This window comes from Eulemur rufifrons, chromosome 7, assembly GCF_041146395.1.
Source record: "Eulemur rufifrons isolate Redbay chromosome 7, OSU_ERuf_1, whole genome shotgun sequence".
Classification (NCBI taxonomy): Eukaryota; Metazoa; Chordata; class Mammalia; order Primates; family Lemuridae; genus Eulemur; species Eulemur rufifrons.
Window position 1 is genome coordinate 3,482,975 of NC_090989.1, and position 15,985 is coordinate 3,498,959.

Genomic DNA, 15,985 nt, shown 5'->3' on the forward strand with positions numbered 1-15,985 from the left:
TCACCGTCCTCCCAGGTCCCCTGTGTGCCTGTTTCCTATCCTCAGGCCCGGCCACCCCTGGCTGGGAGGAGCCCTTCTCAGAGGGGCAGGTGTTCCGGGACAGAAGATGATGCCAAAGTTCTCCCAACCCTGGAGGCTGCGCAGTCCTAAGCTGTTTCACAGCACAACTAAAAACATCATCGATCTGTACAAGCTTAGAAACCGAAATGCATGCTCATGGCAGGAAAACAGCTTTTAAAACATTTTAAAATATCAACTAATCTTTAAAAAATCATATGGTATTTAACCTTCCTGAAGGCAGTGGTTTTCAAAATTACATTTGTTTGCTTATTTATGTTTTTAATAAAGTGCCAGAACCCTTTTTTCCAAAATGAATTGTACCCCAAAGCCCAGCACATAAAAGACAGATAGGAAGAGAGCTCTCTGGCTCCCTCTTTCGAGCAACAGCGGGCACTGCTCAGGGCCGGGTTCAGCGCAGACCCAGACGGGGCCCCGCCCCTCGGCTTCCGCAGGTCAGCGGGAGACACACAGCAAACAGGTAAAAGGGATTTTATGCTGAATGAAATGGGAGCCGTTGGTTAAGCAAGGCATGCTTGCTCTGACTTCTGTTTCAAGAAAGTCTTTGTAGGTGAAGTGTAAAGAAGAGATTTTAGAGGTGCAGAAGTGGATTGTCCCAGGAGGCTGATGAGCAGTGGCTCGCTTGGAGGAGAGATGAAGGTGGTATCTGGGACCACGGTGGGGGAGGTGAGAGGTCTCCGTTCTGCAGCCCCCAACCCAAGCGCAAAGCAGAACAGAAGGAACCTGGCAAAGGATGGGGTGTGGGGCTGAGGGATGGAGGAGCTGGGGTGACTCCTTGGGACTGGCTGTCCATGGGGTGACAATAGATCCTTGTCTAAAATGGAGGATGCCAGGGGATCAGCGGGTTTAGGGGTGAAATCAAAAGGTCTCCTGTGGTCATGATAAATCTGAGGACAACCAGACTTGTCCCTGGGAAGGTCAAGTGGCGGTGGGTCTATGACCCTGGAGCTGGGGGAGAAGACCACGCCTACGGAAGTGCCGAAAGCCCGGGGCCTGGGAGCCGGCAAGGAGAGGAGAGGCTGAGGAGCGGCCCGGGGGTGCCCCCACATTAGGGTCTGGCAGCGGAGAAGGCGCCAGCAAAGCACCCTGCACTGGCATGGCCAGCGCGTTGCCCCAAGGAGGAGAGGGCTGCACAGAGGGAGGGAGGAAACCGCTGAGTCGATGCAGGGGGCAGGTCGAGTGGGGTGAGGCGGGGGGCCGACCATAACATGTGGCCACATGAAATCACTGGGGACCTAGACAGGCTGCTTCAGTGGAATGGAGGAGGCCCGTGGAGAGGAGGGAGCTGCCGCCGGCGGGGTGTGAGGGCCAGAGAGACTTTCTTCAAGACAGTGGTTAATGCTACACACCCGCCCAGAGTGGTACTGTAGCGGGGAAGGGCAGGGGTGATGCAGGAAGCCTGAGCCACAGGCCACTGGAGGGGAGGGCACTGGTGCCAAGTGGAGGGCTGGCCTTGTGGGGAGGTGGCAGGGCAATCGCTCTTTCATGGGGCTACGCCGTGGGCAGTCCTGACCTCAGGGCCTTCACCAGCTGAGCGTGAGCAGAGGGGGCAGGAGGGAAGGAACAGCGTGCTGGGCGGACGGCAGCTGCTCACTGCGCCTTTTTCTCCAGCCACGCTGGGACCCCCAGGGAAAGCCAGGAGGTCCTCACTTGGCCAGGCCCAGCCTCTGGTCACCCTGGGCCCGAAGTCCTCCACATGGATGGTTATCAAACCTCAGCTGGGCTTTTGTTGATAAGGTTACGATCAGCCCTTTCCCAGAATGGCCAATATTTTGAGGGTGGGACACTTGTGCACACTTTCTCTGATTCCCAGTGACACTGCACACACAGACAGGCCAGAGGAGTGACCAGAGCGCCCGGCCACAGCACACCGCTCTGGAAGACGACAGGAAGCGGGAGCAGGTCCTTACCGTGGACAGCGTGGAGGAGCACCTGACGTCCTTGGGATCTGAAAGAGGAAACAGGGGTCGGATGCCGAACTCGCTCGCCAGCGCGAGGAACGAGACCCACACAACGCGACACCACCCGGCCCAGAGAGCTAGGCAGGACATGAGGGGTGACGCTGCCCTCTACTTGGGACTCACACTCAGGGAGTGGCTTTCAGCTGCACTGACCACAAAAATGAAAAACAGAAGGGTAACTTTGTGAGTTGGTGGATACGTTAACTTGCTTTATTTTAGTTGTAGCCTTTTCACTCCCTGTCCCACAGCACCGAGTTGTACACCTTAAATAGACACAAAGTTTATTTTAAGAAAAACAAGTTACCATCTTACACTTTTACTAAATTAGCACACATTTATGAAAAAAGCCATTGCCACGGCACACCAGGTAGGGGGTGAGGGCACAGCTGGGCCGCCCCTACCGGCCCCCACGGAAGCAGGTGGACACGGCAGGTCACCACTGGCACGTGGCAAAGACCACGAAAGGAGCTCCACTGTGAATAGGGAAGCTGTTGTCACAGCGTGGCCAACACACACAAGCAGAGCGCAGGCGCGCTGTGCAGACGGGCCACCGACGTACGCTGACAGCACAGGAGATACAAAAACAGGACAAGTACATCAGAGCAGTGAGGTTAGAATGACATTGGAATGAGCTATTTAATGTTATGGAATTCATCAGAAATGTAAATTAGTGGAGGCAAAACATCTATCTTGATAAAGAACAAAAGGTCTTTTGTAAACGTGAAAAAGGGAGGAAATGTGGGAAGAACAAAGCCAGGTCTGGGCTCTATCTTTTGACTTCAAAACGCAGCCAGCGAGGGAGACTGCGCAACCAGGGAACCAGCGACCACCTGGAATCCTGGTCTTTTTATGGCCTTTGTTAAAATCCTTTACTGCCTTGAAACACAGACTCCCCACCGGGCACAGCCCAAGGGCCAAGGTCACTCACCAGGGACACGGGGTCGGTGTGCTGGGCAGCCTCGATGGTTCACCTGTGGTGTCCAGGCACCAATGTAAAGTGATGCCAGCCAGCTCACCCAGTCGTCCCCAGTGAGGTCACTCCCCCAGTCTGTGACGCCCCCCAGAGGTAAGCCAGGGGTCCCCACTCCTGTGAGGTGTGGCTAGTTCCACTACATGGCTCTTCCTAGGCTCTTGCCTTGCAGGGCACAAGCACACACGTCCCTTGGCTGGGACATGTCCAAGAACAGCTTCACAGAACAGACCCAGAGAGGCCTGAGAAAGAGGGGTGTGAGGTGTGGGAGGCACCTGTTTTTGGGCTCTCCCTGGGCGGGAGAAAGGAGTGAACGAGGAGGAGAGCCCCACCTTCTCTGCTGGCCACAAGAATGGGGCACCTGTGCCCTTCGAGCCCACTCAGGGCCAGTGACTGGGGACAAGGAGGGAGCAGAAACAAACCATGGTGCACCTGACACCTTCTCCCCATCTGCAGAGAGCTGCTCTTACACGCGGCACTGTTCATCATTACTGACAGCTCCTTCAGCATTCAGACAGTCGACCTCCCAGCCACAGGGGCAAGAATACCATGCTACTTCCCTGGGCAGGAAGTTCTGGGGGTTTTATTCTGTCCTGCTACAGAAGACAGCACACAGCCCTCCTGTAGTTCAGCACGCCCCGTGGCCAGAGCTGATGAGGGCACAGGGACATCTGGATCATCGTGCCTGCCCCAGACCCAGAGGGCCTCATTTATAAGAGCCCCGCTCAGGCCAGAGCTAGGAGGAGGCAGAACAGGGGTCTGAAGCCTGCAGACCAAGCTCTCTGCCCGTGCAGACAAGCAGAGACAACTGGGGCGCCGGACAGCTGGGGCCCAGCACAAGGAGAGGCTCCTCCAGGGGGGCTGGCTGGATGGGCTGCTCAAAAGGGAAGTTTCAGAGGCAAAATACACAGGAGAGAACAGCTGGGAGTCCCTATCAAAATTAGGAACGTGGGTGGAGAAGCCCTTCAGGCCCACAGCCCTAGAGACAGTGGATGCATGGGAGGGTGTCCCTGAAGGTTGTGGGCTCCCCTCGCCATGGGGCGGATCTGAGTAGTGGGGGACAGGGCCTCCCTGCTGAGAGGTGGGAGCCGACACGGGGAATCGGGTGGCTTCCAGAAGCCAAGCACCAGAGTGACAGGGAGGCCGCAGGCCTGGCCAACCTCCTCTAGGTTCCTGGAGGGGCCTCTCCAGTGCCTTGGAGTCCTAGACAGGAAAGAGAGTGACCTGGGACACAGGGCATGTCCACGTTGTCTCCCATGGGTGCTTGGGTGTGTAGAGAAGGAGGGTAGGGAGTGGAGGACGAGAGTGTCTGGACTGGGCTGGGACGTGGCCCGGTAGGCTGTGGCTGGGGACAGGTGATCCCTGAGGCCGGGGACAGGTGCTCCCTGAGTCCGGCTACTCATCCAGTTAACTGGGAGGGACAGAAGCGAAAGGCTCGTAGGACAGAATGACAACTGCCAAGAAGACACCAGTGGGCAGCGGGCGTTTCTGAAACTCAGTAATGTTCAGATGTTTTTGAAAGAAGAGAGTTCCCACAGTCCCCGAGATAATCTTTCAACCCCCAGAGTTCCAGGGACCCAGACTTGAGAAACAATGACTTAAGAAACTAAACCCCTATTATAGAAAAATATCTTTCAAATGCTATTACCTCTGCAAGAGAAGGTAGCATTTATAATTGACTAACCTAGGACCTAAGGTGTCCAGGGCCGAAGTCCACGAGAATTTGGGTGGGGGAGCCAGTACCCACCTCGCCCCAACTCCACCACTTCCTAGCCACCGTTTGACCTTGGGCAGGTCGCCCAGCCCCTCACCTCAGAGAGCCGTGTGAGGATGGCCAGGCTGGGCACAGCACCTGGGACTCCATGGGGGGGTCCATGGGGGGTTCATGGGGGGGATCCATGGGGGGCTGCCAGTCACTGTCCAGCCACCCCAGGAAACATCCCAACTGTGACAGTGAAAGAAGCAGTGGCACAGGGCAGGTGCCCACTGATCCTTCAGAGTCCGAGAGATGTCTCGATCCACGGCAGGCAGCAAAGTCAACTGCAGACTGTAATACAAGCGGGTGGATCCGACCTCAGGAGCATGCCCAGCACCCAGTGGGAAAACATGACCAGGGGGCCTCCAATAGGAGATGCCAGCTGGAAGGCAGCACCAGGCCCTGGGGACAGCCTCAGGGTAGTTCGGGGAGAGAGCGGGAGTGGCCAGGGTTTCAGGACAAGGACAGCCAGGCTCCGTGGTAGGTGAGAGAGACCAGCCACCCACACAAGAGCCCGAGGGAAATATACGTGAGAGCCAGGACTGGGAGGTGGCTGATTAAGGCTGGTGAGAACTGGGGACCCTGTCCCCCAAACCATGAGGAAGGCAGAAGGAGGTCAGGTGTGGGGTGGGGACAAAAGGAAGAGCGGGGAGAGGAAATCTGAGGCAGTACTATGAAGAACAGGGGTAATCTTAAATATATTTACTAGCAATAACATGTATAAGGAAAGCCGCCAGGACTGGAGGAATGTGGTGAGGACGACAACCCCCAGGCCCAGCTTTGGTTCCAAAGCACCAGCCCCTGCCGTGTGGGTGCCTTTCCTGTTCAGACCTGTTCAGAGCTGGCGGGGTGGGGGGAACAGAGATAGCAGGAGGCAGGAAGCTCCAAAGGCACCCATCTGACCCTGTGACAGTTCTGGTGACACCTCCAGAAGAGTCTTTCAGGCCTGGTGGCCCCAGGAAGCTGAGACTGCATTCCTGTCCCAGAGTGGACCAGGAGGAGGGAGACAGTACCCCGAGGCCCCAGCAGCAGGTCACCCCTGGAACAGGAGGGGGGCCCAGGAGTGTCCTGGGCAGACCTCTCAGCATCACCCCCACGCCCCTTCCCTCAGAAGCACTGGGGTGGCTGGAGGAAGGAGGCTCTGATTTTACCCCAGAAGACCAGAGCTTCGCTGTTCTTGGAGATCCTGCACTGAGTGGGACGGCGCCCCGTCCTGGATGACTGAGCTGGACGCTGACAGCGCTGGGATCCAGCCAGCAGGCGCCCGTCCCCCACGCTCCACCCTCCACCACGTTTCCTCTTTCCCCCAGGGGCAAGCCCTTTACCAGTTGAGGAAGAGAACGAAAGTCATCGTGGACTCTAGACCTCAGGCAGGACGCACCCAGGGGCCCCTGAGCACCAGGAGGAGGAAGCACGTTGTCCTGCAGGTGACTGGTACCTAGCATACCTGGAAACAGGTGGCAGGAGTGGCCTTTCCCAGAACTCCAGGGACACAGTAGCTAGAGCTAAAAGCCAGCGTGGCATGCTGGCAAGGGGGCCCCCACCTGGGCGACAACGCCCTTGCTCAGGCCACGGTGGGACGTTGCTGACCGGGAACGGCCTCTGTGGACACGGTGAGGGGAAGCTGAGCGCAGCCGGGCCCTGCCTCTCTGCTCGCAGCAGCGGGTGCACCCCAGAATTCCCCAGCTGAACGTTTATTTCCACTTGTACCGGCACAGAATGCTGGTCTGAGAGCCTCGCACCTCACAGCTTGGAGACATGCGGTCATTTTAAAAATTAAAAGGTTAACTTTAGCAAGAAGAAAGAAGTGAGAAACTATACAGAACACACATTCAGTTCTCGGATGATGAGGCCCGCGGTTCTGAATGCAAAGCCGAATCTACAACTGTTGCCCGTAGGGACGGAGGGCCGGCCCTGCGGCACCCCTACCTGGGGGTCAGCTGGGGGGAGTTATCTGCACCATGTGATTTTGTTTTGCTCCAAGCTAAACCCTCCCGGAACACCACTTATCAGAACAGCTCTCGGGATCGGAACCCCGACAGAGCGGCAGGGCGGGCAGCGAGGGCGGCTCTCCCGTTAGTGCAACCGTTCGCAATACTTTCAGAATCAGGGCCTACGCGCCGCAACTTTAAAAATATACTTCAAATTCAATTAAGTCAAAGGTCTGGTATTGCATCTGAAATGAAAGGAAGAATTTGATTTTCTGGTAGACACTCTTTACCTAATTAAGATATGAACTGAGTCTTCAGTCATGCCATGGTTTTATAACAGTGTCCGAGGTGTATCGTAACAGAAAGCAAATAAGCCGGCAAGGTGCATTTCAGCTTGTGGTGGCAAGACGAGGTGGGCAGGTGCAGCCACGGCTGGGCCTGCACCCTGGTGTGAGGGAGCCTGGGAGACGCCCACACACCAATGCCTGATGCTTTGGGCAAGGGTCGGGACAGGACAACGGGAAAGAAGGAATTCAGGCACTGGTTACTTCAGAAATCAGGAAAGAGCGGAAAGTCCAGTAAGACCAGGAGAGAGCCGGCCACCTGGGCGAGTCTGTGCATGAACAAGGAAGAGGAAGACTAGCCTGTGCACACACGGTGCCAAGCCCGCTCTCGCCCCCAATGCCCAAGGACCCCCAAGGCTTCCCGTGCTGGGGGGTCTCCCAGGCCTCACGTACTCACGTTCAATGAGGAAGAGAAAGCACGCTATCCCCATGGCTGCCACGATGGCCCCAGGCACGATGAAGGACAGGCCCCAGCACGTGGACACCCAGTAGCCAGCAATCAGCGACCCCAAGATGTTGCCCACAGAGGTGTGGGAATTCCAGACCCCCATGATCAAACCTCGCCTGCAACACAACAAAACACACAGCAAGGAGCGTTGAGAAGCTAAGCAATCGGTGCGCGCAGGGCACAGCAGAGCCCACGGCGCTTCAGGGTCAGTGTCGTCATCAGTAGGAAGCCGCGTAGATGCTGCTTCCGCAAGACGCGGGACTAGGGGCAGTCACGAGAGAGCCATATGTATTTCTATTTTGCCTCAGGCTGTATAATCACACATTCCATTTCTCAGAGCTTGTTTATTTTATACTTAAAGAGAGGAAAAAGGCCTTTTCTTGAAATTCTTGGAAGGCCCCTAATTTGAATGTGTGCCTCCACCGTCTCAACACGGCCACTTGGAGAACCAGCACATTAAGGGAAGTTTCTGTGACGCCCACTCAGATGCACAGAGCCCAGCACCCAAGAGAGAGGCCCCACGGGCGCGCTTCCTGTCTTAGCTAAACGGTCTGTCTGCCGTCTTCCACCGCGACGTGACCTCTGGCCGGGCTGAACTGCGTTTTTACACAACCATTTGCAGGTGAGTCTGGACTGCAGTCCAATCACCAGACTGGTCCCAGCTCTGCTACCTATGTGTGGGGTGACCTCGGTCAGGACTTCTCAGACTTCCATGTTAAAACGTAGCTTCTGCTTCAGAAGGCCTGGGCAAGGCCCTGCACGCTACATTTCCACAAGCTCCCAGGGGTGACGGAGCAGCTGTCGGAGATACAGCCGAGTGACACAGACCACCCCTGCCCACCACACAGAGAGCTGGGCTCTGCCACCTCTCAGGACACAGGCCGTCTGAATTTCAGAACTTCAAGCCCTAGAAGTTTCAATCATCTTAAAGACACTAGTTAAAGAGTTTTTGCTGTAATGAATCTAAAGAAAATCTAAAAGTAAAGTGGTCTAGTTTTCGCAGAATCTTTTAAAAAACGAATGCTTTTGGAACAGGGCTCCTTTCTCTCACCTTCCTTTTCCAAACCAGTTGCCGAGGCAGGTGACGACGCTGGGCCAGCCCGTGGTCTGCACCAGCCCATTGATGACCTGCAGGAGAGGCCGGAAAACGAAGTCAGCGCGAGCAGAAAACATGCCCCAGAGAGCTCGTCCCCCTGTGCTCAAGCTTGGGAGCAGAGCTGGGACTCTCTCAAAAAGAAGGGGGCACAGCTCTGTTTTCTGTGAGCCTCGACAAAGATTGATTTTAAATTGTACATTTATGTGTAATCTAAATTATACATATATATTTTTAACTATCTATACAAAAGGAATGCATGCCTACTGTGGAAATTTTAGAGTAAGTAGAGAAGAGCAAGAACAGAAAACCCAGCCAGGACGCCCCACTAGGCAACAGTGCCTGGCCACAGCTGGGAGCCAGGCCTTCCAGTCCCTGCTGAACCGAACAACTTTATAGAGAGAAAATCTTTCTTCCTTTTATAGAACTGTTTATAGAATTGTACTAAAAATATGGCTTGTAAATTGCATGTTTTCGCTTACGATGTCATGAAGACGGTACTGTCCTTAATCATCCTCTGAAATGAACACAGTCTTGACTCAGCGCCTGAGGACAGTATCGCTGGGCTTCCCAAGAACACCTTACATTTCAAGAAGGGGCTTAGGGAATGTATCGGTGGGTGGGTTTGCTTTGGTGTCTTGGGAATCGGGGGGCAACTCTCCGAGACTACACGAGGCGCGGGCCAGCCTAGCGCGTGTACCAGTGTCGCTGAGCTGAGCCAGGCCTCTAGCGACGACTGGGAGCTGCTGGTCTACCTGTTTCTGCCCCTGGGCTGAGCAGGCCTGGCCTTCACTCCAGGAGCTTGCTGGGACTCCAGAAAATTGTTTCTTCCTTCTCATTTTCTATATTACTACATAAGCATGAATCACTTTTATAATTAAAACAGCCAACCTTTCTCAACTGTTATGGCAAAATCTTAAAGAGCAAAACTGAATACAATTTGCTCTGGTGATTTTGTAACTCCCCCCACCTAAGGCTATCTGGAGAGCCTCAGAAGCATCACAAACCCAGAGCCGAGTGTCGTCACTTCCAGTCATTTTCCACTGCTGGTCAATATTTATGCACAGTGTGGCTGGGTAGGGCAGAAGACAAGCGATTCCGGAAGGGCTGGGCCCAGCTTGAAGGGCAAAGCCAGCAGGGCTGTCCCCGGCCATCCGACCTTCTAGCACCTTCAGCAACTCTCCCTCCTCCCTACTGACTGCCTCATGCCCACCCTGCTGCCACTCCTCGCACCCTTGCATACCCCTATCCCTCTGCAGGTAACTCAGTCCCCCCACATTTTTCTCTGTCCTGACTGCTCTGTGACCTGGCCAGCTGCACGTTTTCCCTGTAGGCTTAAACCCAAGCTGTCCTCGAACATTCCCAGCACTGATAAAGGTGTTTAGGTTGTTGCTCTGAACACTGAAGGAGCCCTGGCCCTGAACCAAATTCCTTAAACCCACAAACTCCATACCCACCCCTCCCTGCAGACAGACCCAGGTAGAATATTCCCTGTCCTGCTGTCTGTTGCGAAAACACACCGTAGCCCCCTCTGTACGTGGGTTCCCCTAACAAAGGCTCCTGGTGCGTAGGGCCTCTTTCTTTGGAATCCCAACCGGCCCCATCCTGGGACAGTTTGGGGCACTGCCTGGTGGGAACTCCCTGGCCACGGCTCTTGGGGCAACTTCAGCTGGGAGTTCAGCTGGACGACAACTTTCAACTGCTGAGTGGTCAAATCTGTTGCGGGATGGAACATCCCAAACTCATCCACAGTAAGTCAGAACGAGAGCTTGGAGCTGCAGCCCCCGCCTGGGGACTGACGAACAGGATTCTTCGAGAGGCAACTCCTGAAACTAAGAAAACCTCCTGGCAGATGGAATTTCAGAGCAGAACAAAAAGGAAGGATCCCGTATGTCAGCTGCCCCTGACCTCGGACAGGACACAGTCTTACCTCATCCTAGGCACCCACCCTACTCACCACGGAACCCCCGCACACTGTGGGCTGTGGACCAGCCCTCACCTGAGTTACCACGTAGAATCCCAAGCTGTGGACGTTGTAGAAATACCCCAGCCCAAACAGGGCCGTGAAGGCGCCGCTGGCAAGCATCCCGAAGCTCAGGTAATACCTAATCGGCAGGCGCTCCCCTATTATGCCGCTGCGGGTGGAGAGAAGGAAAGACAAACATGAGAAAACAAACACACCCAGAATGTAAATGCCCGGCTGTTTCTTTCCGGATGTTTCCATGCTGTTCTCTGAGCTCTGAGAACTCGAAGGCACAAGAGTTTCCAGGAAGATTCAATACAACTATTTCCCTGTGGGGTGTTGACTCACCAGAAACCAGCAGTTGGTAACATCTTACAAGACTTTTCATTTCTAGTAAAAGTCACTAACTCAGATAATAAAATTCAAACACTAGGACTTATATATGAAAGTTGCCAATTAAAGAAAACAAGAACTTGTCCTGCTAGTTAATCCTGCTTTTATTTAAACAATATCCAGTAAATGTATAGAGTATTTTTAAATTTCAACGGTCACACTATAGGCAGATGCCACGAAAAGGGGTGACATATGACTTTGAGCGAGCCGCTGGCCCCACGAGCTGTGATTAAGTCATCTGAGTTAAAACGCCGGCTGGATGGGCCCAGCAGGGGGTGGACATGACACCCAACCGCTCCCCCAGCTACCACTCCTGCCGCAAGCACTTTCACCCGTTTTAAAGACAGAAACCTTGCTTTAAGGCAAGGCCTGGAACACTGGGGTGGAATCTCCCCACTCCTTTTGGACTGCAATGGGATTCAGTGAAGAGCGAACCTCCTGGAGTCTTCCCTTCTGGAGCTGTTTGGGGCTCGGCTCTGGAAGCAAGCTCGCTCTCTCCACACTGATTAGTTACCGAGAAAGGGGTCGTCACGAAGTCGCCCCTGTGTTTTCTCTCTTGTGCGTGAGCCCGTGCCCCACCCCCCACGCAATCCCACCACAGGACGCCTTCACCAGGTTATGACGCAGCGTAAGGACCCTGTGTTTTCTCTCTTGTGCGTGAGCCCGTGCCCCCTCTCCCTCGCAATCCCACCACAGGACGCCTTCACCACGTTATGACGCAGCGTAAGGTCCCTGCCAGGTGCAGCCGCCTCCTCTTGATCTTGAGCTAAATAAACCGTTTTTCTTTATAAATTACCCAATCTCAGGCTTTCCATTATAGTAACAGAAAACAGACTAAGATATCTCTATAATGTCTTTTTAAAAAACCCTGGCTGGACTGACACGATACCAGTTTTTCATCGACCAGCCACATGTCCTGTCACCACGCAACATTTAGCACCTACCTAGGTCGATCTAAGGGTGGGATCAAGAACGGGTTGGGTGTGAACCACGTGCCGGGCACTGCCCTGAGCTTCTACGTGCATCGACTCAGTTAATCCTCACCACGATCCTGTGACATGAGAACTACGATCTCCCCCATTTTGGAGAGGGGACCAAAGCCACCCCCAGCAGGTGGAGGGTCAGGGATTCAAATCCAAGCAGACCGTGTCTGGAGTTCATGCCCCCACCTGCCACGCAGTGCTGCTTCTGCTGCGCTCAGAGCTCTGCGTGGGGCCAGGGTGGGCATCAGGTAGGCACGCCCAGCACATATGGTTTCCACTGTTCTGACCACTGTTGAAGTTAGTTACTGGGATGTGTAAACAGACGGCGGCTACTGCAGCTGCAGGAGAGGGCAGGCTCGTGTACAGCCTCTTGTCCCCTGTTCCTAAGTGACCACATCCCAGGACCCCAGGGCCAGGGGCGCCGAGGGCAGCCTGTGTTCAGTCAGCAGAATGGCCGGGACGTCTAACTCCTCTGCGTCCACATCCCGCCTTGTGGACACAGCACGACGTGCTCCTTCCATGTCACCTCTAAGGAGAGAGCCGAGGGAAGCACCCTGCGCGCAGGGCCGCGTGTCGCGCACGCCCGTGGACTCGGCGTAACTGCAGTCTTTTCTGCGCTGAGTGGACTCAGTAACCCGCAAGACCTGGGCCTCCAGCACACCTACCTCAGGTACATCCCGATGGCGTACGCACACAGGAAGGAGTAATCCAGGGCGCCGAGCAACTGCTGATAGTTGTTCTTATCTACATGGAGTGGAAAATCAACAGGAAAAGTTCAGTATTGTTTAGTTTATCTTCCGCAGCAGGGCTGTGAAGGAAAAACATCGGGTCTCTAACTTTGGGTATCCTCAGAAAGTGGACAGAGGTGGTTGTGAGCATAGGAAACACGGCAGCACATCTTCTGTTCAGCTTCTTGCAGAAGAAAACAAAGTCACCGTATTTGCAAATCATCACTAAATACACACATCATTCAGATCAGATAAAACCCCATTGCTCACAGTGGGCGGGCACTCCATTTATTCCGTTGGTTTTACGTGCTACACTGGCCTTTCTTCAGCATGTGTGCCCAGGCCGGCACCTCACACGGGCCCCTGTGAGCGCTCTTCCTCCCACCCACATTCGTGCTCCGCAAGTCCTAACTTCCAAGTCTGACACACACAAAATGCGAATGATCTTCCCCAGATTGACCCGTTAGGAGACCCCTATTTCGGGTGGCAACAGCTCTGCAAACAGGCACTGTAGACGGCATGATCACTGTCTGACAGGAGAGAGCTGTCCTGGAAATGCAGTTATATCCGAGACCAGCATAACCGCTGCTAAAGTTAGCAAGGCCAGAAGCACCCGGAAAGGACAGCCTTCGGTGCTTGGACGAGCACAGACGGCCTGATGATCAACTCACCAAATGGCGCCCAGCCGCAGTCGGTCTTGTTGTCTGGGAGCTGGCGAGGGGTAACGTACCCAGCTTTGTTGCTCTGGCTGCTGAATCTGACTTCAGCCTCATCCCACACAGCGCAATACTTGTGGAGCTCACCCTGGGACGTGCAGGGGGACAGAAGCAAGGAGAGGACGCACCCTTAGTGAGGCTCAGCTCGGGAGGCTGAGAGCAGCCGCCCTGCTCTCTGAGCCCGCCAGGGCCCCTGCGTTGGAGGAGGGAGATGCCGCACAGAGGGAGCGTGTGTGCCTGCCGGTGAGGTGATGTTTCTGTGGGACTCTCCGGCAGCCCACTCCCAGGCACGCGCACGGGAACGTGAACATTCAAGTGGCCATCAAGAGACAAAGGTTGGGAGCAGTTTTAGTCCCATGAGCACCAAGCTGAAAGTCAACTGCTGTCACACTTGTCCACAGGGAAGGATGGGCACACCTTCCCAGATGCACACAGTTGCATGGTGCATAAGAATGAAAAAGAGCAAGTTACAGGTCTACCCAGCCCCGAGGAGGAATCTCACAAACACATTAATCAAAAGAAGCCAGGCACAGAGGGGTCCAGGGTGCATGAGTCCATTTTCAAGAAGTTCAAAACAGGCCAACAAATCCCTGGCGAAGGGAGTGGGAATCTTAGTTACCTATGGGGGTGACGACAGGGCACACAGAGCGCCTTCCGGGAGCCGGGCAGTGTCTGCGCCCTAACTTAGATGATGGTGCACGTGCAGATTTGTCATGCGAGACACTTAAGATTTGTGTACTTCACGAAGTGCAAATTATACCTCAACTTAAAAACAATACCTGGGGCAGGAGACCACTAGCCCACCAAGTTCACAGAACCAGCTAGCGGGGCCGGGGTCGGAGGAGTTCATCTGAGAGGTGTGGAAGGAAAAGCCCAGGGCCAGGAGCTGGAAGACTGACTGGCTGTGTGAGCAAGTTACTAAGTTACTCACGGTCCCTGCCTCAGTGTCCCCACCTGCTCACTTACAGAACCGTCACTGGGACCCATGATGCTGAATGCCAGGCTTTCCCTGCAGTGCTTGGGACAGGGTAACCCTCAAGAAACAGACATTGGGCAGAGAGGCAAGCTCATCTGTCAGGAGGGCAGCAAAGGGGACCTGAGCAGAGCGCCTCCTCAGGAAGGAGTACTTCCAGAAGAGTGCCCCGTGGTGGCGGGCCCATCTTGTTGCTCTGTGACACCTGCTCCCACGCCTCTCCTGCTCAGAGCCTCTTTAGTAAAGGCTTTGTACCACACGGATGAGCTGACCCATCAGCAGTGAGCAAGGGCACAAAGCAGGGGTGCTCGTGGTCAGGAGTGTCCTTCGGGGGACCATGGGATCAGAGGGGATCCTTAGTGATTTGGAATCTGCGAGAGGCCAGAGGCCTGGATGGCCATGCAGAAAGCTGGCTCCAGGGTCAGGGCCCAGCACAGTGGTCAAGGAGCCACTCCAGTCACCAGGAGGACAGTGGTCATAAGTCCTGTCCCTTCTTCAGGAGGGAGTGGCCAAGAGGCTGGCCACCTCCAGAAGGCTGTCCTTGCTAGGGCCCTGGTCAGCCTGGGCTGGACACCCTGGTTTATAGCTGGCTGCATGTGGGCACACGTCACTGAGTCCTGGCATGGCACACGGGACACAGCTGCTCTGCGGTCATGTGACTTTGTCATCATCACAGGCTGTTCTGCTATAATTAAACACTGCCCTAAAAAACCAGCCAAGGTCTCTGCTTTACAACGCAAAGTCATTGTCTGCCCAGCAGTTCCTCAGCAGCGCTCGTCCTCCAGGGAGGCACCAGCACTGGCCTCTTGGCAGCTTGGGAAGTCACTGCTGTCACGTGCTCCCTGACTGCTCAGGGCCCGGCTGCTGCCGCCTGTGTCCGAGGTCCCACCCATGGAGACTGTGAGACGGGGGAGGCCCGGGGCAGGGCGCCTGCAGCCCTTCCGCTCTGTGCAGAGCTGGCATTTGCAGCCTTTCCCCATGCAGCTGCTCCCTGATTGTACACTTTTCTCCTCCTCGGTGCCTTCCGAAGCCAAGTGTCTCTGCCCACCTTTCCCTGCTGCCTCTCGTGGAAGCCAGCCTGGCCATACCCAAGAGGCTTGGGTGTCGCTGCCCTGATTCATCTGTCACTGAAGAAAGCCACAGGTAGGACGAGAAAGGACACCCCAGCTGGCAAGGCTAAACTGAGGTTTCTGGCAGGAGCCTGCATGGAAGCAAGGAGACAGGAATGCTGCAGACCCCTGCTTAGACGAGAATGTTCACATCCTCTTTCACCATTTAGTATTTCTGAGGAGGAACCATCCACGGAAAATGTAACAGGTTTTCCCCATAAGTAAGCAGAAAAAGTTTTCTAGTTTTGCTACAGGATAAGTGGGACCCAGCACCCTGGTTAGGGACACAGGCATTGGCTGCAGACAGGCCTGAGCTGAGATCTTGGTGCCCTGTGTGGTTGTCGACCGTGGCAACGTCACTCCTGCTCCCTGGCCGGCAGTTACAGAGTCGGTCCGATAACGCCCGAGTCGCAGGGTTGTGCAGAGATGGGCTGTACACGGACAGTGCCTTGAAAGGGCTCAGGGACTGGCAGCCATGAGGATAAGGAGCTCACCTCCATGTGCCCCGGGACCTCATTCCGCCCTCTCCCCCATGTGCC

General features: G+C 55.0%; 1 protein-coding gene across 1 annotated transcript in view; it reads right to left on the reverse strand.

Annotated features, from left to right (window-relative positions):
- Positions 1-15,985, reverse strand: part of SLC37A1 (solute carrier family 37 member 1) — a 60,119-nt gene that overhangs the window by 26,542 nt on the left and 17,592 nt on the right. Inside the window, exons 4-9 of the mRNA XM_069472252.1 lie at positions 13,320-13,452; positions 12,586-12,664; positions 10,581-10,716; positions 8,540-8,616; positions 7,438-7,604; positions 1,989-2,026 (exon numbers count right to left, since the gene is read on the reverse strand). Of these exons, the coding sequence (XP_069328353.1) occupies positions 1,989-2,026; positions 7,438-7,604; positions 8,540-8,616; positions 10,581-10,716; positions 12,586-12,664; positions 13,320-13,452 (630 nt within the window). The remainder of the gene's footprint in view (positions 1-1,988; positions 2,027-7,437; positions 7,605-8,539; positions 8,617-10,580; positions 10,717-12,585; positions 12,665-13,319; positions 13,453-15,985) is intronic.